The sequence below is a fragment of the Naumovozyma castellii genome, chromosome 7, assembly GCF_000237345.1.
Source record: "Naumovozyma castellii chromosome 7, complete genome".
Taxonomy (NCBI): domain Eukaryota; kingdom Fungi; phylum Ascomycota; class Saccharomycetes; order Saccharomycetales; family Saccharomycetaceae; genus Naumovozyma; species Naumovozyma castellii.
The window spans coordinates 121,750-148,393 of record NC_016497.1 but is presented as its reverse complement, the minus strand read 5'-3'; the positions used below and the strand labels follow the sequence as shown (position 1 = coordinate 148,393).

The 26,644-nt window shown below is 35.6% G+C and overlaps 14 protein-coding genes across 14 annotated transcripts; 3 read left to right on the top strand and 11 right to left on the bottom strand.

Moving 5' to 3' along the window:
* Nucleotides 1–99: 99 nt before the first annotated feature.
* On the bottom strand, nt 100–2,250 carry NCAS0G00850 (uncharacterized protein; the record flags this gene model as incomplete). Its single annotated transcript, XM_003677277.1, has 1 exon — nt 100–2,250. One exon carries the CDS (start codon nt 2,248–2,250, stop codon nt 100–102), a length of 2,151 nt encoding a protein of 716 aa, XP_003677325.1.
* A 701-nt stretch (nt 2,251–2,951) lies between these two features.
* Nucleotides 2,952–4,367, top strand: HST3 (NAD-dependent histone deacetylase HST3; the record flags this gene model as incomplete). The annotated part of the gene is made up of 1 exon (XM_003677276.1): nt 2,952–4,367. The coding sequence occupies one exon, from the start codon at nt 2,952–2,954 to the stop codon at nt 4,365–4,367; it is 1,416 nt and encodes a 471-aa protein (XP_003677324.1).
* Nucleotides 4,368–4,610: 243 nt separating this feature from the next.
* NCAS0G00830 (uncharacterized protein) lies at nt 4,611–5,228 on the bottom strand (the record flags this gene model as incomplete). Its single annotated transcript, XM_003677275.1, has 1 exon — nt 4,611–5,228. One exon carries the CDS (start codon nt 5,226–5,228, stop codon nt 4,611–4,613), a length of 618 nt encoding a protein of 205 aa, XP_003677323.1.
* Nucleotides 5,229–5,490: 262 nt separating this feature from the next.
* Nucleotides 5,491–6,129, bottom strand: NCAS0G00820 (uncharacterized protein; the record flags this gene model as incomplete). Its single annotated transcript, XM_003677274.1, has 1 exon — nt 5,491–6,129. The coding sequence occupies one exon, from the start codon at nt 6,127–6,129 to the stop codon at nt 5,491–5,493; it is 639 nt and encodes a 212-aa protein (XP_003677322.1).
* A 2,318-nt stretch (nt 6,130–8,447) lies between these two features.
* On the top strand, nt 8,448–10,202 carry STI1 (Hsp90 cochaperone STI1; the record flags this gene model as incomplete). Its single annotated transcript, XM_003677273.1, has 1 exon — nt 8,448–10,202. The coding sequence occupies one exon, from the start codon at nt 8,448–8,450 to the stop codon at nt 10,200–10,202; it is 1,755 nt and encodes a 584-aa protein (XP_003677321.1).
* Nucleotides 10,203–10,280: 78 nt separating this feature from the next.
* Nucleotides 10,281–11,105, bottom strand: CIN5 (Cin5p; the record flags this gene model as incomplete). Its single annotated transcript, XM_003677272.1, has 1 exon — nt 10,281–11,105. One exon carries the CDS (start codon nt 11,103–11,105, stop codon nt 10,281–10,283), a length of 825 nt encoding a protein of 274 aa, XP_003677320.1.
* A 565-nt stretch (nt 11,106–11,670) lies between these two features.
* Nucleotides 11,671–13,584, top strand: DFG16 (Dfg16p; the record flags this gene model as incomplete). The annotated part of the gene is made up of 1 exon (XM_003677271.1): nt 11,671–13,584. The coding sequence occupies one exon, from the start codon at nt 11,671–11,673 to the stop codon at nt 13,582–13,584; it is 1,914 nt and encodes a 637-aa protein (XP_003677319.1).
* A 145-nt stretch (nt 13,585–13,729) lies between these two features.
* On the bottom strand, nt 13,730–14,842 carry HMS1 (Hms1p; the record flags this gene model as incomplete). The annotated part of the gene is made up of 1 exon (XM_003677270.1): nt 13,730–14,842. One exon carries the CDS (start codon nt 14,840–14,842, stop codon nt 13,730–13,732), a length of 1,113 nt encoding a protein of 370 aa, XP_003677318.1.
* Nucleotides 14,843–16,028: 1,186 nt separating this feature from the next.
* On the bottom strand, nt 16,029–18,158 carry EXO1 (Rad2 family nuclease EXO1; the record flags this gene model as incomplete). Its single annotated transcript, XM_003677269.1, has 1 exon — nt 16,029–18,158. The coding sequence occupies one exon, from the start codon at nt 18,156–18,158 to the stop codon at nt 16,029–16,031; it is 2,130 nt and encodes a 709-aa protein (XP_003677317.1).
* A 244-nt stretch (nt 18,159–18,402) lies between these two features.
* Nucleotides 18,403–19,938, bottom strand: AKR2 (putative palmitoyltransferase AKR2; the record flags this gene model as incomplete). Its single annotated transcript, XM_003677268.1, has 1 exon — nt 18,403–19,938. The coding sequence occupies one exon, from the start codon at nt 19,936–19,938 to the stop codon at nt 18,403–18,405; it is 1,536 nt and encodes a 511-aa protein (XP_003677316.1).
* A 543-nt stretch (nt 19,939–20,481) lies between these two features.
* On the bottom strand, nt 20,482–22,788 carry SHE4 (She4p; the record flags this gene model as incomplete). The annotated part of the gene is made up of 1 exon (XM_003677267.1): nt 20,482–22,788. The coding sequence occupies one exon, from the start codon at nt 22,786–22,788 to the stop codon at nt 20,482–20,484; it is 2,307 nt and encodes a 768-aa protein (XP_003677315.1).
* A 202-nt stretch (nt 22,789–22,990) lies between these two features.
* NCAS0G00740 (uncharacterized protein) lies at nt 22,991–24,829 on the bottom strand (the record flags this gene model as incomplete). Its single annotated transcript, XM_003677266.1, has 1 exon — nt 22,991–24,829. One exon carries the CDS (start codon nt 24,827–24,829, stop codon nt 22,991–22,993), a length of 1,839 nt encoding a protein of 612 aa, XP_003677314.1.
* Nucleotides 24,830–25,253: 424 nt separating this feature from the next.
* NCAS0G00730 (uncharacterized protein) lies at nt 25,254–25,523 on the bottom strand (the record flags this gene model as incomplete). Its single annotated transcript, XM_003677265.1, has 1 exon — nt 25,254–25,523. One exon carries the CDS (start codon nt 25,521–25,523, stop codon nt 25,254–25,256), a length of 270 nt encoding a protein of 89 aa, XP_003677313.1.
* Nucleotides 25,524–25,621: 98 nt separating this feature from the next.
* On the bottom strand, nt 25,622–26,407 carry IRC6 (Irc6p; the record flags this gene model as incomplete). Its single annotated transcript, XM_003677264.1, has 1 exon — nt 25,622–26,407. The coding sequence occupies one exon, from the start codon at nt 26,405–26,407 to the stop codon at nt 25,622–25,624; it is 786 nt and encodes a 261-aa protein (XP_003677312.1).
* Between the last annotated feature and the right edge of the window lie 237 nt (nt 26,408–26,644).

Here is a 26,644-nt window from a genome sequence, read left to right as displayed (position 1 = left end):
TGCTATGCTTCGATAAGACGTAAATACAATTCAATAATTATAAAAAACGGAGGTAAATTTTTTTTTATTTATATTTAAGTTAAGTTCAATATATACAATCTAACCCTTTCCAATCCCAAATAATCTACTTACTCGTCTTGAAGACCCTTTGGAATCCTTGTCACCATTGCTACTACTTGTGCTTCCCCTTCTACTTGACCTATCACTTTTACTACTATTATTACTACCTTTGAAAAGAGATAAGAATCCACCTGATTTTGGTTTGGTCTTCTCCCCAACAGATTTTGAAGAGGCAGTACTTCGGGTAGATTCAGATGATTTTCTTGGATGAAGACCACCTGTACTTTTGATTTTACGCAATGGTATAACATCATTATAACTATAATCGGAAATATACTTAGAAGAGGGAATGGAAGCGCCACCTGATTGTGGTTTCTTTATAGTTCCTAATGCACTTTTACCATCCTTTGGATTAACATTACCTGCGAATCTAATTTGCGAACTGCCTCTACTTTGATACAAAGTTGCACCAAGTTCTGACTGTTTTGTTTCAGCTCGAGGATCATAACCATTTACATCAAGCATTGACCTTGGTCTTGACTGTGAGCGTGATTTACCACCTGTGATTGTGGTTTTCAAATTCATATAATCTTTATTATTAGTTGCAATGCTTTGCTCATCTATTTCATCAGTTTTCAATACTAATCTAATGGATGCTTTAATTATAATATCCAATTTTCCCAGTTGCCTTTCTTGATTTGTCAATTTCTTTTTATTTGCTTCCAATGTATTTAATTCTTTTAACATTGAGTGTCGATAATCCCTGGCAATATTACATAAATTTGCCCTAGTTCCAGTTTGATTAGAATATGATCGTAATGTATCCACACTTTCGTTATCATCTTTATCGTCACTCGTCTTTTCAACACTATCCAGGGAGTCAGTTTCTGTACTTGATTCGTAGCCCGCTGTTAATGAATCCTGTGATTGAACAGCCAACATGATGGATTGTTGATTTTTATTTACTTTATCAACATGATTGTTTTTTTTGAAAGACTTTTGTTGTTCGCAATTAGCGAACTGCTCCTGTAAGGATAATTCAAATTTGGACATTCTTCTTGCAGGAACGATAAAAGTTGGAATTGGATAATGAACACAAAAAGTGTCCATTAATATATTTGATTTATAAGATATTAAATTTTCCGTTTTGGACCACTTCAAAGTTCCAAATACAAATAAATTTGGTGTATAAATATTAATTGCATCTATTAAAACTTTTTTAGTCTTTCCTATGGCAATTTCCACAGTTATCTTTATTGATTTATCCACGGGTAAAATTAATGAGATGTATTCAAGAATTCTTGCAATTCTACTGGCCACCAAGTTTTCTGAATAACCTGAAGTCCATTCTTCCTCTAATAGTTTAGGTTCATCTTGAATAATTTTTTTTGTATCTGGGGCAACTTTTGAACGACATACCATTCTCGGCAAATTTGCTAAGATTACTACATGATCTGTGTCTTGAACTAGTTCTTTAAAAAGCCAATCTAAGGCTACCCAAGTGTGTCTTCTCCCACTTATATGACACACTATTGTCCTTGGTAAGTTCGTATCACCAATTTTCAAATTGATAACTTCCTTTTGTCTTTTCTGTTCTTTTAGTTTAACATCTGTTTTTGAACTAGAATGCGATGAATTATTACTGAGGCCCATATACCTTTTTTTAAGAGTACCTCCTGAGCCTTTCCCTTCCTTTTGTTTTTCCTCATGCGGAAACAAGATAAACCTATATTTGAAAACTGAATCTCCGTCACATTTCCTTCTAGCTTCTATAATTTTCTTTCTTTCTCTCCATTTTTTCCTCCAAAGGGGCTGTTTCTTTGTCATTATCATAGCTTCATTATCCACCATTGGTCTACTAGGGTAATCCACCCTCACAATTTTTCCACCCTGAGCCATCTTAAACATTTCATTCATTGATTTCTGTCTCTTTGGGTTCTTACTTGAGCATAATTGTGAATTAGAGGGGTATTCATGATAATAAAATGGCTGTCTCTTCATACTGGGCATAGTGACCCCTTCAAAGTCCAAATCAGGGTACTCCTTCTCGCTGGAAGAAGATGGGACAGTGTTGAATGAAACACATGGTTCCCAGAGGTGAACTGGTTTCCCCACTGGATCCTTTGAGTTGGGGAGATAGATATGCCGGTAAATGGATCTGAGAGCTTCTTCTTGTTGGTCTTTTGCCATAGCAAGATGTGGTATATTTTGCCAGAGTTGGTAGGTTGGAGGTATCAAGTAGAGATGTAACTTATTGGGTTTGAAAGAGAGTTGTAAAATATAGTGGCAACTAGAATCTGATGTGGCTGTGTATCTGTTCGGAGTTTTGTACCTGGCGCGGAGTTACCCTCCTAGATTTATACAATAATAGCTGATAGTATCCCATAACGTTAGTTTAAAGCTTGAAGGTTGTGCATTCTAGGCTTGAAGTGCAACTATTATATTGATGCTGAGTGCCAAATCATGGTGCTTGTATTAGTTTTCGAGCCGGGCTTGTTGTTGGAACCCCATTTGCAATATAAAGAGGGGAACTGTCCGTACGTAGACACCACCAAAATTTAGTTAGACATTAAACCCACTAGGCTTGCAACAACGATACACACATAGCTTTATATTCCCATCGAAAGGGTCTTCAGGTGTTACTTTACTCGAAGACTCCCAATACGTAAAATTTCCCGATTGGGGCAAAGAGCCCGCTTTTACCCTTTTGGGCAAAATGTCAACAGATGCCAGGTCGTCGATGAAGACAAAATGTTTTTCACAAATTCATTGGCATAGACAGAGAGGGATAGGAAACGTTGGCATATACTTGATCAATACATTTTAATTAAGCAACCACTACCCTCAGTAGCCCAAAAAGGAGCAAGCACTTACGCAAGCACAGGTACCAAATGGAACATCTGAGACTGACCACGGAATTGAGATCGTCCTCCTTCGACGAGGAGGATTTGTCGATCAATAAAGAAAGAAAGAGAGAAATATCATTGTCATCCAATTTACAGACTGAGAAGTTGACACATTTACGTTTATTGGACGGATCTGATACCATGTTGAACCAGATAAATAAATTATTGAATAAATCAAGGAAAATTATTGTCCTTACGGGAGCTGGAATTTCATGCAATGCTGGGATCCCAGATTTTAGATCCTCCAAGGGGCTTTACGAATCCGTGAAGAAAGAATTTCCCGAGGTATCCATTGGATCAGGGAAGGAAATGTTTGATATCTCTTTGTTTAGAGACGAAGTGAAAATCTCTGTCTTTGCTACATTTATGGAAAAATTATACGCTAATGTGAAATTGGCACAACCTACCAAGACTCACAAATTCATTGCTCATTTAAAAGATAGAAATAAGTTGTTACGTTGTTATACTCAAAATATTGATGGGTTAGAGGAAAATCTGGGGTTGGAAGTTTCCATGAAGAATGAAACAAGTAAGGATAAATTAAATTCAAAATTTAATTCAACGTGGAAAAATTTCGATGTAGTGCAATTACATGGTGATTTAAATACATTGGCTTGCACCAGATGTTTTCATACTTTCCCCTGGAATCGATTTTGGGCAAGATCTTTACGAAGAGGTGAACTACCCACATGTCCCGAATGTGAAAGGAAAGATTTGAAAAGGTTACAATTGGGGAAGAGACAAATTGATAATAATATTGGGTTTTTAAGACCAAATATTGTATTATACGGAGAAAATCATCCTTCCGGTGATTTAATCTCACAAGGTTTAAGCTTAGATATATTAAGAGGGAGACCTGACTTTTTCATCATTATGGGGACCAGTTTGAAAGTGGATGGTGTTAAAAAAGTAGTCAGACAAATGAGTAAACAAGTACATGAACGTGGAGGCATTGTAATATTAATCAATAAGACAAGCGTTGGTGATTCTTCATGGAATGGGGTCATTGATTATCAAATTTGGTCCGATTGTGATACTTGGGTGACTTATCTAGAAGATATGATACCTGATTTCTTTAAAACTCAAAAGCAAATTGAAAAATTACGACAATTGAAGAGGGAAAATAGTGAATTAAAGAAGAAAAAATTATCGTCAACGATACATACACCACCTACCACTCCGACAAAGATCCACGAACTTACGTCATCTAATGAAATAAAGATTGAAGAACATAAGAATGAACTGATGAGTCCGGAACAATCTTCAGATGATGAAAAAAAATCACCAAAGAAACGCTCAAGGAAAGTAATACCGAAGGAAGGAAAGATTGTTAAGGTTAAAAGAAATTTAAAACAAAAATTGAATTCCAGCCCGAAACTTCTGAAAGCTGAAGCCATTTGAAGTAATGAACCCATTCAAGGACTATTCGTGATTTTTAATACCTAATTTTCGAACATCATTAGTAAATAATAGCATAAATTTGTTTCAAGGTGAATATTCTATTTGATTTTTCCTGCGACCATTAAAGTGACATATTTTTTTTTGTTTCATTATAGTATATTATTTTTAATTACCTATACACTGATCGTTTTGGACTTTCATTTTCCAAAGGTTGGTGTTTGCAGTTCGAAGTTGCAAAAAGATTTAGTCTTTTTTTCCTGATAATAAACCCTTTTCCAAATCCTCTTTTGAATTTGAATCTTGTTTCAATTGAACAAATTCTCTAAATGGATGTTTGAAATACATATCAATCAGAGATATCCAAATTCCACAAAATGAAATCCCATCTATATTAATGACAATAATACCAATCCAATAGCTCCAACTACTCTTATCAATAAACTTCCTATAATCATCAGGATGCCTTCTAATGTATCCGGTAACAGTAAAATATATAATAGGAGTTAAAACAGTAAATGCTGTAAGAAACAGGATGAACCGTTTAACACTTGAATAAGGGTCCTTCTTCAACCTTTCACAAATCTTACAATTTTCTGCAGCACATCTTTGTAGAATCAACTTATAGTTTTTGAGTACCAGGACAATGGCAGTTAAAAGAAGAATGTATTCAATGGTTGACCAAAGTGATTCTCCGTGCTTTACAATGGGACCATCGATCTTGTAATGGCTTAAAAACTGGCGTAATAAATGACGAACGGCAATTGAGATGTTGAAAATCACGAAAAGTTTAACAAATAGCGGTTTTTCATTCCTTTCTACAGTAGTTGTAGTCTCACGCAATGTTGTCGTATTCTCAATCATTGCTTTCCTTTTTACTTTTGCTATTTATAATGTTAGATTCCCTCGTTGTTTTTATATCCTTTCATTTTTTTGTATCTCGACTAAAATAGTTGTTGCATTGTCACGTGAGAACTCCGAAAGTACTTAACGTTATGTAACTCTTCTCTCTCTCTAAAGATAGTATTGTTAAGTCATATATAGTTACTTTAGTTATATCGTGCATAAACTGATGTATAATGATAGTTTATTTTCCAAGAAGATGAACCGACCAGTCATGTGCTACTTATTTATTCAAAGAAGAATTATCCAATAGACCCTTCTCCAAATCAGGTTGTAAATCCAACTCCTTCTTTAATTGAACAAATTCTTTGTATGGATGTGTAATGTAGATGTTAACTAAGCCGGAAAAGATGGATATAAATGAAATGTAATCCATCATCATGACAGTGAAAGCCACCCAATATTTCCAATTATAAATGTCAACGAAGTCCAAGAAATCATCAGGATGCGCCTTTATATAATGTTTAACCGTGAAATAGATAATGGGGGTCAAGATGGCAAATAGAGTCATAACAATATGAAGACGTCTGACCATTAGGTATGGATTTTTTTTTAACATGGGGCAAAGAATACAATCTTCATCAACACATCTTTTTGGAATTATCTTACGTTCAATCACGGCAAAGACGACTACCAGAATTAAAAAAATGAATTCGAATGCCATCATGGTGTAGAAAATATACATCGGAATAGGGCCATCTAAGCCCCAGTAAGATTTAATAGCGGCGTAGAAAGAACGTGTAATCCAGATACTGAAGAAACATTTCCAGCATCTGGCAGTTTTTGAGATCTTCTTCTCTTTTTGCTTTGAGGGATCCTCTACGGGGTCCGTATTCTTTTCTATATCAGTATTCTTGAGCATTTGTGTTTGTTTAATTGAAGGAACTGTAGCTGTATCTTACCAATAGAAAAGTTGTTGCCAAGAATAATCGCTTCTTTTAAAGGGAATCTCCCTTATATAACTTTGCCGCGTTACCCGGGCACCCTTGAATAATTTACCCGGTTAGGTTGTTAACCCTAAATAAAAGTAGGTCATAATAATTAGCCCTCAAAATTGAGGGTGCAAATTTCCGATAGGAGTTTGAGAACGAGAGAGAACTGTGTGTTACATATATACATATATATCATGATGTCTAAATAAAACACAGAAAACGAAGGCAGAAATTCCTCTCGTGTTTCTGGTCTTCGTCTTCGTCGTCGTCGTCGTCGATATCACCCAAATTCGGGGTTTATGATGTTAACCGGATATTCCTTCACTCTGCATTCACGTGGGAAGAAAGTTTAATCATTTTGATGGCTTGATGCTAGGTGCATTGTTCCAAATCTGCCTGATTTAGTTTAATTTTTAATGAGAATAGTCGTAAGAAACAAAGTGTTTGAAAGCGGCTCTTTTCATTTATTGGAAGTTTGGACTGTCAGATTTAACGTTCTTTCCACGTGAATGGAGATTGAAGGAATATTATTCAGAATTCGGTTTACAAGGGATAACAGAGGAAAGTATTTACCATGGCTCTTCTAAAATTTGTGATCCATGTCAATAATTTGGTGGCCGTATTTCTCGAAGGCCCTCATCTTCTTTTTTTGGTTTTTCGAGTGTTGTTTCCTAATTTTCGTTCAAAAGGTAACAGTTCTTCAAAAAACCAATTCCTCAAAGTCACCCTTAATCAAATTTTGTCAAAATGTTTTCAAGAATCTCTTTGCTTAATTGGACTTGAGATTGGTGAGCATACTGGTGAAGTATTAGTTTGGAGAATCTCGTCATACGTCCTATCACCTACAAATTCCTCCTCATCAAAAAACAATTTATAGATTCGTCATATGGCATGTCAAGATACGGTAGTAGCATACAGGTGTATCATTTAGCCATATTTCGATACCTATAATTGTTCTCTTCATTTTCTCTTTCAAAATATATTTCCCTCCTCCAAAAAATATTTTTATGAAAGTATACGTTCAGATATTAACCCATTAAGCGAACATCATTAGACCGATAGATTTTATAGTATTTTTCCATCTTCTGTAAACATTTAATTAGGACTGTTCGTTCAGGGAAGGAAACAACACCTTTTTTAAATTGTTTAATAACATTTTCTTTCAATAATATATGATAGAATTCCAGTAATGGCAATGCTCCTTTAACAGTACAAGAATAACTAGACAGCAACTCACATATATGCTGGAAAGGTTCTAAGGCTAATAACAATTCATCAATCATAGTAAAATCTTCAGCCGAAAATTTACTATCAAACTCCTTTCTTTTCGTACTTTCTTTGATTGCAGGGGTGAGATCTTTTAATCTTTTTACAGAATGAAGGGCAGAAACCCACCTGGTACGTGAGTATGTTTTTAAAATTCTCGATTTCTTTCCATTCTCTAAGCACGCATTTGAAAATATCTCCTTCTTTACTCCATTTGCTCTGATCTCGTATTCTAACGCATTATTTTTAGCTAGAATTTTGGTACCTGTGGTGACATTTCGAGCAAACTCATTAATATTCTCAATTGCTTTGATCATGCCAATTGGAAACTTAGTTTTGTCTCATCGGAGGAAATCCGTGCTTTCAATGCGACTGCCTCCATTTTTTTTTGTTTTGACGTACTCACGAATGATCGTAACATCGGTGTACTCATGCAAATTACAGTATGATCATTCGTGACTGTGTTGAAACAAAAAAAAAATGGATGTAGCCGCTTCATGAAAGGAGAATACGAGCATAATGTACTTTTTCTCCTATAAAGTAAGAAAATTTTATGTTTTTTAAGATATACAATTTCCTGTGAGACTTTTAAATTAATACCTATTTATGATTAAACAATCAACCTTTTCTAACTCTTTATATCAATTCTTCATAATTTCAGTAAGTTCTAAATATTCTATATACTTATCTCTCGTATTGAAAATGCAATGGCTCAACCAGAGCATTAACTAAATCAGTGGAACCCACAGAAGAAAAGACACCAACACATTTAAGAATCATCATCATCATCAATACTTTTGACACTATAGCATTAGTTTGTCAACTGTGTCGTGTGTGCCGTTTCGAGCGATGGAATCTTCTAGAAATTTCGCCTTGAAAAAATGGTAACGTTATATTCTCCAGATTTATATAAGGATTGCACGCTGAACCACCTCTACTGCACATCTGATAACCTCCCAGAAAGCAACAAGGACAAATAATAATGAGTACTGCTGATGAATTGAAACAGAAGGGTAATGCCGCCTTTGCCAGTAAAGATTTTACAGGAGCAATTGAATATTTCACCGAGGCTATTGCAGCTTCAACCACCCCCAATCACGTCTTATATTCAAATAGATCTGCATGTTACACATCGTTGAAGCAATTCCAAGAAGCTTTAAACGATGCTCAACAGTGTGTGAAAATTAACCCAGATTGGTCTAAAGGTTACAACAGAATGGGTGCTGCTCATTTAGGACTAGGGGATCTTGATGATGCTGAGAGTAATTATAAGAAAGCGTTGGAGTTAGATAGCAATAACAAAGCTGCTAGTGAAGGTTTAGAGCAAGTGCATCGTGTTCAAGAATCCAGAAAGAGTAGACCTGATTTCGGTATGACTGAAATGTTCAGCGATCCAAATTTAATCGAAAAATTAAGACAAAATCCAAAGACAAAAGACATGATGAATGATCCTTCATTGGTCGCTAAATTACAAAGCTATAAGAGTAATCCTCAAGGGTTAAGTAGTGATTTGATGGGTGATCCAAGATTGATGACAATTATGGCTACTTTATTAGGTATTGACCTAAATATGCCAGATTTAAACCAATCAAACTCCATGCCAAAGGAACCAAAAGAAGAACAAACTTCTGAGCAACAGAAACCTGAACCTACGAAGGAAGAAAAGAATACTGAACCTGAACCAATGGATGTGGATCAAGAGGGGGACAACGAAGGTGAGGATGAAACCGCTAAAGCAATTGCCGCTGCAGATGCTGCCAAGGCTGAAGGTAACAAATTGTATAAATCACACAAATTCGATGAAGCTATTGCAGAATATAATAAAGCATGGGATTTACATAAGGACATCACGTATTTGAACAATCGTTCAGCTGCAGAATTTGAAAAGGGAGACTTTGAAACAGCTATGAATACATTGAACGAAGCCGTTGAACAAGGTAGAGAATTAAGAGCTGATTATAAATTAATCGCCAAATCATTTGCACGTATGGGTAATGCTTATTCAAAGCAAAAGAATTTGAAAAAGGCAATTGAATATTACCAAAAATCATTAACTGAACATAGGACTGCTGATATCTTAACTAAACTAAGAACTTGTGAAAAGGAATTGAAGAAACAAGAAATTGAAGAATATATTAACCCTGAAAAGGCTGAAGAAGCCCGTTTAGAAGGTAAAGAATATTTCACCAAAAGTGATTGGCCAAATGCTGTGAAGGCATATACTGAAATGATTAAGAGAGCTCCTGAAGATGCTCGTGGTTATTCTAACAGAGCTGCTGCATTAGCAAAGTTGATGTCATTCCCAGAAGCCATTAAAGATTGTGAAAAGGCTATTGAAAAGGATCCAAACTTTGTTAGAGCCTATTTAAGAAAGGCAACAGCACAAATTGCCATCAAAGATTTCGTTAAGGCCTTAGAAACTTTAGAGGAAGCTAAGAAGAAGGATGATGAAGTTAATAACGGTGCATCAAGTAATGAAATTATGAAATTGCAAATGAAGGCTACTCAAGAACGTTTCCAAGCTCCAACTGGTAATGAAACACCAGAAGAAACTTACAAGAGGGCCATGCAAGATCCTGAAGTTGCTGCAATCATGCAAGATCCAGTGATGCAAAGTATTCTACAACAAGCTCAAAATGACCCAGCTGCTTTACAGGAGCATATGAAGAATCCTGAAATTAGTAAAAAGATTCAAGTCTTAGTTTCCGCTGGTATTATTCGTACTGGATATCGTTAAGATAATAGAATAAATTCAATTAAATTAAAATAAAAAACTGCATAATTTGTTAAATAATTAATTTAGGACTTGAACTGATTATTTGTTTAATTGTTGTTTTAATAAATGTATACTTCTCTTTAATGATTCATTTTCCTTGACAATGGAATCGAACTTTCTTGATTTTTCTTCCAAGTTTTTAATGTATTGTTCTCTACGCTTTCTGAATGCCTTTTGAGCATTTCTATTTTGAGCAGCTCTCCTTGTGTTCCTTAGAAGTTTACCTGATTTACCTATGAGTTGACCATATTCATTTAATCTCTCCCCTTGATTATAAACTACAATTCCTAAGGGGTCATCTGAGAAAGAGCCTCTAGAAGGGTTCTTAGTGTTACCAGTTGAAGTGGGCAGTATTGGAGGTAATGTGATTGATGATGAGTCTCGAAGGGTGGAAGGTGCTGTAGTTTGACACGATCTTCTCATTGGAACACTCTGTAACATGGCTATGTTTTGTGATTGATTAAGACTGTTATTATTTTCATTTAGTTCCCCAATGGAGACAGAATGTCTTCTTTCATAAATTGGTTGCTGCGATGGCATTGTATTATTATAATTCTGAACTGGGGGCAATTGGTACCTATATGATGTTTGCATGGGCATAGGGGCAGAGGAAGGAGCAGAAACGGCTGTTGCTGGGAGATTTAATGAGGAATTAGAGTTGGCATTTGAATTTAAACTGGAACTTGGAGTGTACACGTAGGTGGCATTTGGGTTATTATTGAAGAAATTGTGCGGTGGTGAGCAATTAGTGACGCCTTGCATGACGGGTTGTAAAATGTGCATGTTGCTATTAGAATTTGTACCGGCAATATTGACGTTTCTTGGTTGTTGTGAAACTTTGTCTTGCATCATTATTTTGATCATTTGAATGTGTGTATGTTTGAATATATATGTGATTGTTGTTTGTTGTTGTGTATATGAGAAGTATTATATAAAATAATACAGAGGGAGAGAGATGTTGTAACAATACTGACTATCCCATCCCTCCTTATATACGTAAATTCGGAGCATCTCAAGGCAGACAATACGGCTTATAAGAGGAGAATGTCAGCATGCCTAAGAAACTACACATCGTCATAGCAATATACTCCAATTCCGATTCTAATCAATTGTTCTTCGAAGTGTCAAATGAAAAACGCAAAGCGGGGCCAAGAAAACAAATCTCCTCTTGCAGCGGAAATCCGGTTTCTGGAAAACATAAGGAACGTCTTACAGAGATAACCCTCTCTCTAGGACGCTAGACCTGGAAACAATAGCCTGGCCACTCATTATCTGTACTTGAGCTAAGCATACACATTTTGTTCACCATAACCTAGACGTTACTGTGTCAAACCTGGCTGCCGTTTATCCACCTTAACTAAGTCGCATCTGAAAAATTTCGTAACCACTGCTATTCATAACCCTCATAAGCAATTACCTGCATGACAAAATGCGAATAAGAGTACTATTTCCTTTGCTGTTTTGGCTTTCCCTTATCATACACACTGTTCCCGGTCACTATCTGCCGAGAAGGCCCTTGGGTCCACCGCCTCTTCATAACAGGGATAGGAATAAAAATTTTATGAATAGAGATGATATCTTACCATTTCTCAACCGTAGACATCATCGGCAACCCTATCCTCCACCACTGCCGTTTCCAAATCCAACACATACAATTTCTCTTCCTCCTGTACCACCACCGATCAGTCATAATCCTCATTATCAAAATTTTACACAATTATATCAATATCTAATGAGCAATCATAATGCATCATCCACATATTATCTTTCAGAACTAATCAGTGAAACTATACTAGATGTCTATCGAAATCACTGTCAAGTAAATGTACTAAATAGTGGATTCCTTACTATAAATAACACTGATACCGATTCAAAATTTCTCAATTTTGATAATGCAACTTTAAACTCACCTGCTCTATTCTTAAGATGCAATAAAAATACTACCTTTACCACCAGTAATGGTACCATATACGACTCAGGAATGTATTTTGCATCTATTCTGAAGATATTTGCTGAAACTGCACCACATTTACCGTTAACAAACCACACCGATCCGATCTTACAAAGAGATCATTTCATGGATGGAATGATTATGATTACTTTTAATGCTACAGCAATATGTGTTGGGTCATGGATGATTTATTTGTTATTGTTGCTCCTGCCTTCAGATAATCACAACAATAAACGTATCATTGTTCATATTTATGTGCTATTCTTCGCAGTGGTACATACAGCACAGTTAAAGGACGCTGTCGATCTAGTATTTAAAGTGCAATATTTGGGTAACTACCAAAATTCTCAAAATTATGAAAATAAAATCGTTAACTCTAACACTTATAGAGTTTGTGAAATCGTTTCCAATGTATTATCGAATATTAATTGGATCCTATTAGTGTTTTACATGTATCATAATAATAATGAAATTAATTTTCCCCAATTAAAAAGATTCACTCCACGTTGGTTAAACACCAAGAACAGATTGATATTTATTGTTGGATCACTACTCAGCATCTCTGACAATATAATGTATGGAATTCTACTTTGGAAGAAAGACCTTGATGTCCTACGGGGGTTTTACAAGGCCCTTGAACTAACAATATATTCATTATTCATCTACTTAATTTCTGCATTTATTTGGAATAATTTTGGTTTCATATTAACACCTCGAAGAATAAAACAACAACGGGAAAAAAATTCAATAAAGAAAAAATTTCAATTGTTGTGGAATGATTATCATGAGACCATCCCATTGATGATTTATAATTTTGTCGTGTTTGTGTTATCGTTTGTGTTAACAATATTATTCACAGCTAATAATTTTTACTTACAAAGATGGAAGTATGACATCATTTACTTCTTAAAATTATTAATTACCACAAACGTTTGGGGTCTCTTTGGTGTATTAGAGAAAAGAGAAATTATATTACACAAGAGAACTGTCTTGGGAAGGAAAATTACTAATTCGGATAAATATTTCTCCAACCCTTTCATGGAATATTCTGATAATGATGAAAATGGAACTTTGGACAACCAATCCATCTCCAATAATAATAATGAGGATTGCAAACATTTGAAATTGAGTCTATCATATCCACTGACCATATGGAGATCAGGAATAAAACGGTTCAAAGATCACAGAGCCTTACATAAGGAATCAAACAAATTAAGAACAAAACATCAATTGCAGAAAAATGACAATACACTGTTGTCGGCAACAACATTGAGGTCTGGTAGAAATTTGTCGCCCTCATTTTCTTCAGTTCACGAGCAGCATATATACGACAGCGATGCCATTTCACAGGAAACAGAACTAACAAGAAACTTTATATACGATCATGACTAACGTCGCATAAATACTATACATATATATTCATTAACATTCACTGTCAACTTTCCATTTATTTATTTACTTCTTTTTTTTTTAAAAATTTAAATAATATCATTACTTAAAGAAAAGAATATTTATATCGCCCGTCTTTGCATCCTCTTTAATTTCCGCCATTTGGAAACCCAAAAGTTTGCACTAATGGTTCGAATTTAAGAGACTCCATTCTTAATGACTCCAAACCATTCACATTATTACTATTCTGGTTATTGTTGTCACGTCCATTCTCAGCACAGTTCTGGTATGTGTTAGAATATAATGGCTTCTCATCCATTAATGTATCCAATAAATTTGTTGTCCTGGCCATAACCTCTGGAGAATATGTTGAGACAGATGAACTTCTTGAACATATAGTTTCTGCTTCTCTAAAGAAGTTTTCATTAGACGTTGCCGTACTGCTATTACTCATTAAGGATTGCTTTCCTGTAGAATTATCTGCTATTGGTGATACGATATTACTACTCGCATTGGTTTTTGATTCAGGATTTTTCCCAGTTTGCTCTCGTAGTTTTTCATTGATGACCTTGTATTCTTTATTTTGTTCTTGCAAGTATTCAATATATTCGATAGTCATCGTAAGGATGGACCCCTTATTCAGTTTTCTTGTTGGCTTTAAATGTGCTAAATCTGAAAAATCTTTATTGTCTAGTGGAACCTTGGAATTCTTCTTATGAGTCACTCTTAAGCTTGGAACCATGTCTCTTAATTTCAGCATCTTATCGTTTAAATTTCTTCTATATTTTTTTTCAATGATGTTATGGTCTGTCTTACCACGCCTTCTTCTCACAGCACTAGCACTGGAAGTTGTCGAACTTACACTTTTGCGATATTTTCCATCCATATCATCAAAAGCAACCCCCAATCCAGGCTCCTCCTCAGTCTTAAGAACAACACCATCAGATTGTTCATCATCATCGTTTACTTTTGTACCTTGTGCTACAAAACTTAATCCCATATTTAAATTATTATGAACAAAATCGAAAACAGGGTTAGATGACTCATCAAAGGGATCCATGCTATTAGGTGTCTTAAACGAATTGAGATTAAAGTTAATGTCATCGTTATTGGTTGCAACAACATTCTCGTTCATCTGTTGTTCTTGTTCCTTATAACTGGGAATGAATTGGAATATACGTTCTGTACCACTTTCTGTTTCCTTCATTTGAATTGGGTTTCCTAGCGAGACTTGTCTTTTGGCGTTCAATTTGTTGAGCATCTTAATGTAGTATGCTGTTGAGTGTTATTATCGTCTTGGATATTAAAATTACTAGTATTATTATTATTTTAAGGAATATAGGTATAAAAAGTTGGTGTCGTTCGTCAATCGAAATTCGTTCAAGGAATATTAAAGAAACATAAAGAGGTATATGACTACTAAACGGGAAAGTAAGAGGTCTCCTTTTATATTTTTTTCTCATCACAGAGAAAATACATAAGGTGAAAAGTTTCAGTTAAAATGGGGAGGCCCCTGGTATATGCTCTTCGAAAATCTCCGTACAAGTCACCAGCAGGTTCCCCCCTCGACCTGACTGACATTGTCCTGGAAACTTCAAAGTTGCAGAGGACGGCACTAAGCCAGAGCCAGAAGCACGTACGTATTTGGTTCGTACACTTCTCCAAGACTGCAGCTGTGGACTAACAATGGCGCATCCTCACAGTAAGGCTGCGGGAGTTGTTTCTAGTTTCCGAATTTGAGCCATTAATCGAACGGGATGGAAGGGTCTCCACCATCCACCCACCCCACGGAATCTATCACTTCTAGATATTTGTGCCGTGTGAGAAACCGGCTTTCCAAACATTCAAATGTCTCCACTGACATTCTCTGCTTGTACCCCCTGATATCTCCAGTTTGTTTCAAATGGGACCTCTACGCAGGCACACCGACGATTTCACTATAGGACAAGTAATACCCGCGGTTGCTCTTTAGTACGCACAATCTTCGTACCGATCTAGTGTACTCCGAATACTGCAAGTCCATCCGAACACCCTGGGACCTGGCTTATTATCCTTTCAGTACTGGTGCGACCGGTATTCGGAGACCCATTCGAGCCAGAAAGTGCCTGGACATCCGTCTGTTGCAAGAATTCAAGCCTCGAACTATTGTTTGCAATCTGTGCCGGCAAACGTCCGGGTCCTTACAAATCGCGCAGGTCTCGAGACGAGCAGCCAGAACAGATCTGGAGGAAACACAGATCCCGACCAAGGAGACAGACATGAACCGCTCCGCTTATAAAGAAACAAAACAAATTACCGCAATTGGAACTATTGGGAACGTCATATACATTGCACCCTAGTTTTCGCCTACATACGTGCTGTCAGTGTGTATGAGTACTTACTTATGCATGTCCTCACAAATGCACGTGCAAAAGCACATATGTACATACTTATTTATCTAATATTAACTACCTGCTTCTGTATACAAACTTGGATAATAGCGAGGCGGAGGTCGAGGTCGAAGACGAGGATCGGACAGCCACCATGGGCTGGCCAGCATTTGGGTAGTTGTCAAGAACTTGACTGGTAGAAGAACTACTTTCCATCGAGATTGAATTTCTCTTGATACCAATCGTTATCCCTTGAGATGCTTGCGATCTTAACGACGGCCTTGCGGTTAAAGTCCGTTGTTTTTCCTTAACAGCTTCCTCCCCAGTCTTAGGCCCAGCTTCCACCATATCAGATGCTTCTCTTTTAACATTGACCGAGACAAACCGGTTGTATTTGTTTGGATGTTGCGGTTCTAGAGGCTTTCGCTCGATTAGTTCTGTTTTCAGTTTCTCAGTAAATGAGTATCTAAACCTTTGCAATGAACCAGATGATACCCTTGTTTCTGGAATCATATCATCTACGACGCCTTCGCTTTCTATAGGTGGTATTTCTTTCTTTTTGACAATTAACTCTTCTTCCTCACTATCTACTTCATTCAAGATTTCAGAATCGCCGTCTTCAAATTTAGTTTCCTCTTCGTCCTTAGCATCCTCATCATCGTTATCCGTTACAGTATCAGGTGTAATTCGTGTAAATGAACTTGGCACCTGAGTGGGGAGTTCTGATTCAGGTACTTCTGTTTCAATTTCTGATGATAAATTTTGACTAACCGTAGATGTACTTATTTTCACATCTGTCATTCCTGGTAACTTCGTGAAAAATTTACTGGATGTTGTTGTCGAGTCTTCTATTTGTGATTTCGTATTTTGATTGCTCAACTTTCTTCGTTTTAACATAGCCTCCAACCGACCTTCATGGGTTTTGTTTTTGTTGTTGATATTAAAACTACTTGTCGAAAGAAATTGTGGAATCTTCTTATTTTGAACAACATTGACGGCCTTTTTCTCTGTCACTTTCAAAGCTGTTTTCTTGAAGAATGAGTCAATACCCTTCGTTTCTCCTTGATTCTTTGAGGGTATTGATATTCCCATTTCTGATTTCGATACTAATTGTAATTTTTGCTCTCTATTGGTCAGAGGTCGATGGAAATCATAAGGATTCAAATCACCATTGGCTATTCTTGCATGTAATTCATGATCGATATCTTCATCGTTTATAACACATTGCTTCACTTGTGAGTCTCTATGTATAACATTACCAATGCATTGTGACAATATTATTAAATCATCTGCGGTAAATTTCTCTTCAGGTATCTTATTCAATGGAACAATTCGGCGAGAGATAGGACAAAATACACGTTGATATTGGAACGCATAATTGGCCAATTTATATTCATCTTTAAATGTTGTTGGAATCTTCAATTTACCATCTCTTTGAATGCTTAATAATATTCGATCCATATTCCGGAGTTTATATACCATCTTCATGGCAGTAACAAGTCCCACTTTGGGAATTCCATCAGTATAATCACATCCTGATAAACAGACCAATGTTCTAAAACATTCCATATTTAGTTGACCTAAAGGAAACTTTCTCGGTAGCTTATTAAAATCATCTTTGCAGATTTCAATGCATTCACCATAATCATTCAATTTTGTAATTAATCTTCGGCATCCAAAAACCAATAAATCAGAATCTTCAGATATAATACCTTGCACAATCCCAGTTTGTTCCAAATATACCATTTGGGAGTCTGCTTCAAATGGGGCGACAATATAATTTATCTGGTTGACTTTACAGTAATCAATAACGCACTTCGCCATATCAGGTGTAATATCCACACATTTTTGGAAGTAATCCATAGCATTCTTTTTCTCTCCTGATGTCCATAATCTTTCTGCAATGGCTCTATTCTCGACCCTCCTTTCACGTCTCTTAAGTTCAGTGCCCTTCTTCACAGGAATGGAATCACCATCAAAAACTAAATAAGGCTCAATGTTGAATTTTCTTAGCATGCTAAATTTCTTAATAAAGAACTGAAGATATTTTTGAGTGGGTTTCTCCATGGCTAGTTCATACGCGCAAGAACATGCAGCCCTATGCAGCCAGGCATATCCATCAATGGCTAATGTTTGGCCCTCATATCTATGCAATCCGACAGGATTTTGAATGGGTTTCAATTGCGGTAAAAGTCCCTGGATACCCATAATGTTAACAGTAAATTTTGGAGAAAATCACTTTTCAGGAATGTACTTGTATACTTCCGACTCTGGAATATTCCAAACCCATTATAAATACTATTGGAACTAACGTTAGTATTTTTTCTCTTCTACAAAACCTTTGCGGTAATGTTTACAAAAAGTTTGCCAAACGCGTCACAGAAACGCGTCATTTTTGGATCGATTAATAACAGATTTGTACATTTATTACATAGGTATAGAGTCCATTTTATTAAACCAATACGACAGCTTGTTGTTGCTTCATAATTTCCTGCCGGTTAGAGTACCAGTGCTTGATATGCTCTTTTATAACTATTATTAACTCAAAGATAAGAAGGAAGTTGACAGACGACATAATGGCATTATCACTCAACATGGCTGTAACATTCTTAACACATCCAAATATAATGCCTTCGGGAAATTCTTTGATGTAATTCACTGGGTAGAAAGCAATAAGACTGAGTAAAGTAACTTCAGACAACATGAACAAAATCTGGTCATACATTGCGTTGGAAATGGCAAGCATTCCAATAAATAAATCATTCCCATGAGCACATTTCTTTTCAATATTTCCATTCTCTATGTTGAGGGCTTCAAAATCAAAAATTTCCTGATCTATTAATTCAGATGCCCGATTGCGTATCCAATCATAATCTAGCTCCTCACTTTCTCTGGGTTGGAAGTATCGTTTATTCAAAAGCATTATAGTTGTCATAAGTAACAATGTTCCCGTGAAAATGACAAACATGTGGTGATGTTGACTCATTTCTAATTTGAATAGAGTAAACCAATAACAGAGTATTATTATAGTATTTGGAATTGTTATGAATAATGGATTATTGACAAATTTTGAATAAAGGTCTTGCAAAATCGTTGAATACCAAACAGTAAGAAGACCAACAAAGAAAATAACGGAAAGTGAGTAACCAATGGAATATAGATTTACCAATGTTGAAAATATCATAACGCAACAAAGAGGTATCAACATACTGGTTAGCGAAACCCAAAATTTTCGATTGATCAAGTATATTTTATAGTCTTTCACACCATCGTCATTTAAACAATGGTTTCTGAAAATATTTTGCAAACGAGTCACTGTATTCATCTCCGTAGCGAGCTGAAGACAGCTCTTGCCGTTTTTGGTCTTGGAAAGAACATCTGTGCCATTTTCAATCAAAATGTCAAAAATTCTAAATTCCCCACCGATAATAGCAAAATGAGCGGCATTGTACCCATCATTATCAACCAAATTCACGTTTGAACCAAATTTGAGAAGTAGTTTTATAATTAAAAGATCACCATGAGCTGATGCCAACATTAACGGCGACCTTCCGTTTTCATCACACATATTAATATCTTCAAGTTCTAAGGATACCACAAATAACAGAATGTATAATACTAACAAGGGACTTGAATTTTTCACAGCAGCAATCAACAACGATTCTCTGTCGTAATGTTTCCACTTCGCATCATTTTTCAATAGTAGGTCAATAGTATAAATGTGTCCAAACTGTACTGCCAATTGAAGAGGTGTGTGTAATCCACATTGAATGTTAGTATCAGCACCCTGGGATATCAAGTACTCTATGACCTCAATTCTATCATTGATACAGGCCCACTGCAATGCGTTCAATCCTTGACAATTATCCCGAATTTCATTAATATAGTTACCCTCTATCACATTGGATGAAACTAATTGCTTGACAGTATCTATATTGCCTAATTCGCACGAGAGTAAAAAGTTATCAACTACGTTTCTTTCTAACATTTCATACTTGAATCGGCTTTTTGGCTATCAATCGATCCTGGGATACAAGAACTGGTTCCTTTTTATAGTAACTCCAAGATGGTGGGGCAGGGACCCCTATCTAAGTAGGTTGAAAAATGTCTCAAAACCTGTCAGAGACGGAGAAACTCATGAGCTTTGTCGTTTGGACCTGGATGTTGCGTACGTAAGTAGATTCGTTCAAGAGGGTAGTCATCTACAGTGTTCCAATGGCATGAGACTGGAACTTCGTATACCACGTGGTGAAGATGATTATATGTCCGTACACAAGATTCCTGTGACAGGAACATTCTGGTTTTTTACGTGTTGCTCGGAGAAATTACTTAACGAGGCTTGGATCGTATACGTAAAGGAATATTGGAAGAAAAACAACCAAACAAACTACTAAAGAAGATCTCAGTTAAGCACTATTTATAGAATCAGTTAGCTCAGCTAAAAATAAATAGCAAATCATTGCTTAGTTAATTATTAAATCTATCTAAATTGCGGAATGACATGGGTTCCCTCTCAATATACGCGCACTGGTTATTTGACGTAAAATTTGCTTAACATCGCTGGGATAGCTTCTAAATATTCCGGCTCTATATCGTCACGTTTCATCAAGGACTCCAATGTCATTTTTAAGTTGGTATTTCTTGTTAACGAATCAAATTTCCTGCTATCTTCCTCTTTACTTGGTAACAATTCGAATAAACTAAAGAAAAAGACAAACAATCTCTGTCTCAAAGCTTCATCATCGATCTGTTCTGCAAATATTCCTGTAGCCTTCTCAATCAACTCTTTCTTATCTAGCAAAGTTTGTGCAATCAAAGGTACAGAGCTTGAAATGTTAGCGAAAATAGCTGCTACGGCTCTTTGAGCGGCAACATCATTCAATTCTAAAAGCTTTACTAAGATATTAAAATTTCTCAAACTTTGTGGATTCTCAAAATTAAATATCTTGGCCGCAATGGATAAGGGATAACACATCAAATTAGCAATTAATTCCAAGGTTGCTCTTTGTACTAGAATATTATCATCAAGAATTAAATTTTCAATGATAGACCAATAATTCACATCAGTAACTACCTGCTTACAAACATCATCGGCATTACTATCTTCTGTGGATGCCAAGTTGGTTAATGCACACAGAGCCTCATATGAATCCTGCGTTGTTATGAGTTCATCGGTACTTAAAGGATTTTCTGCAGACAACGATGGGGTTTGTAATAGTTCATATAAAAAAGGAATGGCTGTGAGCCTGGAGTACTTGTTAAATATCAATTTCGGATCTGATAATGTCAACATCTTAGTTAACGATCTTAATGCGAGAAGTCTAGTAGGCTCTTTTTTATCTTTCTTATTCGCTAAATATTCAATAACAGTTACAACACAACCTTGTTCTACGGATGCACTAATGTTCTCTCTTGCACGAGTAAGATTATAGATGATCCTTATAATTTGCTGTCTAGAACCAGGACTTACTTCAGCCAATTTCGTTCTCAAGTAAGATAATAGCTCAGTTTTCAAAATATATTTTTGAATATATCTGGTAACATCCTCGTTATTCTCAATAACATCATTGGCGTCACGTTTCTTGGGGCTCTTTAATTCAGAATAAGTTTTCAAGTCTTGTAGAGCCTGAGGATCCATTGCACCATCCATGGTAACATCCATAGGGTATGTGCTTATATTGCCAAGTATGACTAATATACCATACTTAACGGAATCATCCACAGGTGTATCTTGCTTCTTGAGTAAATTGATAATTGTTGTAGAAAACTCCTCATGATATCTAAGCGTCATCTTCATTTGCTTCTTCAGAGTTAGATATGCTAATCCTTCGATACACATGACACACTCATCATTTAAAGACTGTCCATCATCAATCTTTAAATTCATCAAGAAGTTATCTGTTAAGGTAGTACCTAAATCACCAATTGTAACCCCCTTTAGTTTCGTAAATGACCATGTTTTAATTAGTACCACGGCAGAATAAGTCTTAAATTGTTCTAATTTTAAAGATCTTTCCAACATATCAAGATAGTTTTCTGCAATGAAATTTCTTACATTTTCATCGATGCATGCCACAGATAGTAATTTCAATAATTTTTTAATAAATTCATCCTCATTATTATGCATAGCCTTTTCTTTAAAAAGTTTATCTAATTCACTTCCCAAGAATAATTCAGAACATATATTTGTTAAGGCAGGATACAATTCAGTAAATATCTCTACAATCAATGATAATGGGTCATTCCCAACATCAGCTTCCGCTTCCAATATTAACGAATCAATAATATTTGTAAATTTTTTATAGAATTGTTCTTCAAAGGATTCTTGTAACAAGGTGAATATTATTAACCCTATAGATTTGAAATCAGGCTCTCCCATTCTTAAACATACATCCCTTACAATGAATTCTATTTGATCCCATGCATATGAATACTTGTTTAACGATTGTACTATGCAACTCAATAAATATTTTGGGTGTGTATCTTCACCGTAATGTATTCTGTCCTTGAGTTCCTTTATCAATGGAATTGTGTCGTTTGCAGTTTCAAATGAACCAATAAGAATATGAACCGTTTGTATTGATAAACTTTCAAATAAATTCAATGATTTAGGTATATCTTTTAAGATTAATTCGTGTAGATAAACTCGTGATGAACTATGAGCTTGGTAGGCTCTTGATAGTACGGTTTCTACTTGCTTTGAGCCTATGTTCTCAATGCCTTCAATATCATTCATAAATATTTCGTCTAGAGCTTCATTATACTTCTCAGGTTCGACAGGAACTCGTAGTTTCTTTTCAAACTCTAAACATAGATCTGCTATTACCTTGTCAGACATGATTTGGGTGCTTTTCTTTGTTTTCCTTTATATTGTGAGTTGACTTGAACATAAAAGTCAATTGTCAATCAATAAATTTGGAAACGGTGTACAAAAAATACGTACAAAATCTTGTTTACACAATGCGATTAATTTAAAAGATCTATACATACAATTTGCATTAAATGGTCTATATTATATAATATGCCCAAACCAATAGACTCTATATCCCGATATGAAATAATAGTTGCTTTTGTTTACGTTTCCCGCTACCTCTCGTCGTTTGTGAGCTCGAATTACCATTCATGTTCAAGTTAGAAATTCCTTCCAAAACATCACCATTTGTTTGCTGTGGGCCCCTTCTTCCCCAACTATTAGGATCCGGAATAACCGTCTGTCTTACAGGCGGAATGTACACCTTTGGTTTTGGTGTAGGTAACGAGGGCAAATTTGAAATTCTACTATTACTTGATGCGTTATCATTTCTTGATTTAGATGTCAAAGATGAGGTAGAGTGGCTTACATGTAATGGCCTTGTCCCATTTAAATTAGATGGAGTGGATGTTAAGGATGGTAAGTTTAATGGTCTATTTGTATTTGTTCGCAAAGAGGAAACATTTCGATTATTATTGCTGTTTCCCCATACAGCATTAACCATAGAGCTGGATGATGATGGATCGTTATATAAAGACGGTAGTTGTGGTTTCTTTGACAACTTTTTCTCTTGTGCTCTGTAAATACTATCTAATTCTTTATATTTGAGTGAGTTCATTGGATACAATTCAGAAAGGTTATGAATTAGTAAATGAACATCCGATTGAGGTGTTTGGAAAAGGTTCTTGTAGGAATTTAATAACTGTGCTGCAGTTAATTTGTTTGCGGCATACTGTTTATTTAAATTGATAAAAGTCTGAAAGTCTTCGTGAGAATTGTCAAGATAATGTTTAGCTCTTTCATCTAGCCTTAATTGTTTAACTTCTTGTGAGGAGTTATTCGCATTTGTAGAATTAACAGAATTTAGTGAAGGTAGTGAAGAGTCTGAGAACGAATGTTGAGAAGTAAACGCGTTATCATCAGTGATGACTCTTGATGGGGTTGAAATAAATGTTGATAGTTCAGATTGGAAAAATTTGGGCTTCCCTCTTATTAAATCACCATGCTCTTGTAATATATGAGCCTGTAATTCCATATCATCCTTGAAGACAATAAATTTATCATCAAGACAGGTTTGAAAAGTGCAAATGTAATGTGAATTTTTAAAATGATGAAACAATTGATCGTAATTTTTAAAGAATTGCGGATTATTATGATCAATCTTATCACAAATGTGGCATCTTTCATGCTTTTCTCTCATATGAGACATTAATTCATCCTGTGAATAAAATCGTTTATTAGAACAGAATTTACACATAGGGTGACCTTTAAACCCATCAGTTTCAGATCCTTTGTTATTGTGGTTCTTCAATTGATTGGTAGTGTAGATCTTTAGTTCGGATGGGAATGAAAAATGATGATCGGCACAGATCATACATATCGTTTTATTGTTATGCTCCAACTTTAAATGCTCATTTAATTTCTTAAATGATTTGTAATCTGTGGCATTCATTACATTTTCCTTATCCTCGATTATACAAACTGAACAGATAAATTTCGACAAATTTAAGGTTTCCTTTGCAACATCATCAGAAGTGAACTTGATACCATATTTGGTGTTAATTAAGTCAGTTTGCCACATATTTGAATTAAAATCTTCATAAGCTTGACTATTTAGCTTTTCCGTAAAAATCATTGAATTGTTATCGAAATCAGTTCTACAAATGAGACATGATTTTTTGTCAAATAATGCGAGTTGTCTAAAGGAGCATTTATGACACGTCTTATGATTACAGGGACTCCAAGCTGCGAATTTTATAGGATTTGCACAAATAACACACACATTTTCATCATCGTCATTGATTTCTTCATGCCTATGAGAATGTTGTTTCTTCTTGTTGTCGGTGGTAGTAGTATTAGAACCACCTTGAGTTCTTCGGAAGTTTCTTCTTGGTTTGATCGTACTCATAGTTAGTTTGAGGTGAAATACCAGTTACGCCAGTGTGGATTCTATCTTCCTTTGCTTGGCTTACAGAGATATATACTATGTAGATTCTTCAACGATTCGATGATGCAACAACGAAATTTTTCAAAATTTTGTAGGCGGGTATTGTACAGGCTATAAGTGTTAGTCAATCCAATGGAGTAGTCAATAGCATGAAGGACTCATTAATGTCAACTATCTCTATACGGAAAATACTAGTATCTGCCGCTTCAAATTGACCAGATGCAAATTTCAACAAACTCTTTCTATACTTAACATGACACTGTCAACGGCCAACATGCCCAATCCAGTACATACTTCTCTTAACTAAACAATACACTTCCCACCACTATGGCTGCCATATGTGACTATCATTACCGGCTCCTGCTTCTATTCATGGTAAAGATAATCAATATAAGTCTGTAATGCTGCCAATTATATTGTGGAAAGCCTGAAACGACGGAATCTTAGACCACCATACTCCTGCTTGCTCGTGATCGTATTGAGCCGGGTCTTTTATTAGGGCTGCAACTTGTGACTCATATAGCAATGAAAGATTAAAATTTAGCAGGTCAAGCTTCTGCAACTGAATTTTTTTTAGGTCAATAATTTTTGCTGTTGTATCAATTATGAACTTGGTGATGTGTGGATTTCCTCTGGGATTCCTTCTTAATCCCATAATAGTACTAATCTTGGGTTGATATGACCATGTTGGGCTTGTCACTTCTTCAAATGTAGTTTTGGTATTTTCCCTCAGAATGAAAAGCCTTGACAGTTTTATATATCAGGGCAGGAAAAATCTGCAGATTGTTTAACAACAATCGATTCAGCTAGAGCAGTGGCTATACTCTTTGCCTCCTCTTGATCTTTATGTGTCTGGAAATTTATTCTTGCATCTCTTAATTGATTAATGATGGCACTAATATCAACGTCCATGTTTGAAGGAGGATGTGTAGGTTGTATTTGATCCAACTTTTGGATATTACAATTTGGGTTCCACTCATGGAGGTCTAACTTTTCCTTAATACCTGGTACTCCAACTTTGTCTCCCAGCGAGTTCTTTTCCATCCTGAAATGCTTATCTAATGGCACATATTCAGCAATGATATCTTCATCGTTTGTCATAGATTCCGATGGGAATCGCCATTGAGCAATATCTTCCTCTTCATAATCTCCCTCAAAGTTCCCAATCACCATAAAGGAAGAAGAAGTCTCTGATCCACTATCAGTTTGTAATTTATTCACCAATTTGTTATCTTCGAAATGGTACGTGTCGTCAATGATAATAATTCCAGCAATGACAGATCGTAATTCACTCATCTCATCCAGACAATACTCATAGACAAATTCCTCGAAGTCTTCGAATTCATCAATATATAAGTCCAGTTGTAATTCAAAATATTTATTCTTCCATATGATGCCTTTAATTATGCTATCACTGGAGTCATTTTCTATGGGAAGATCGAAAGTACGTTGGAGGAACTCCCTTTGTAGTGTTTGGGGGATGCGATTCTTGTTGAACACTACCAAAATTTTGTTTTGTGGGACACCCACTGCAGTCATAGTACTTTCCTCTATTATTATTGAAAGACCAAAATATCAATATCGTTAAGTATGTGTTAGTCGAGTCAATAAATAGATGAATGGAATATTTTCAAAAATTTTGAAATCTAGTTAAATCACAATGGGCCACTTTTTGCAAAACAAGATAAATAAAACAGAAGAAATGCTACTTTAATTGGAAGAGTACTAGATAGTTATTATGCTCGTAACTGTGTAGAGTTTAAGTTCTAGAGGATC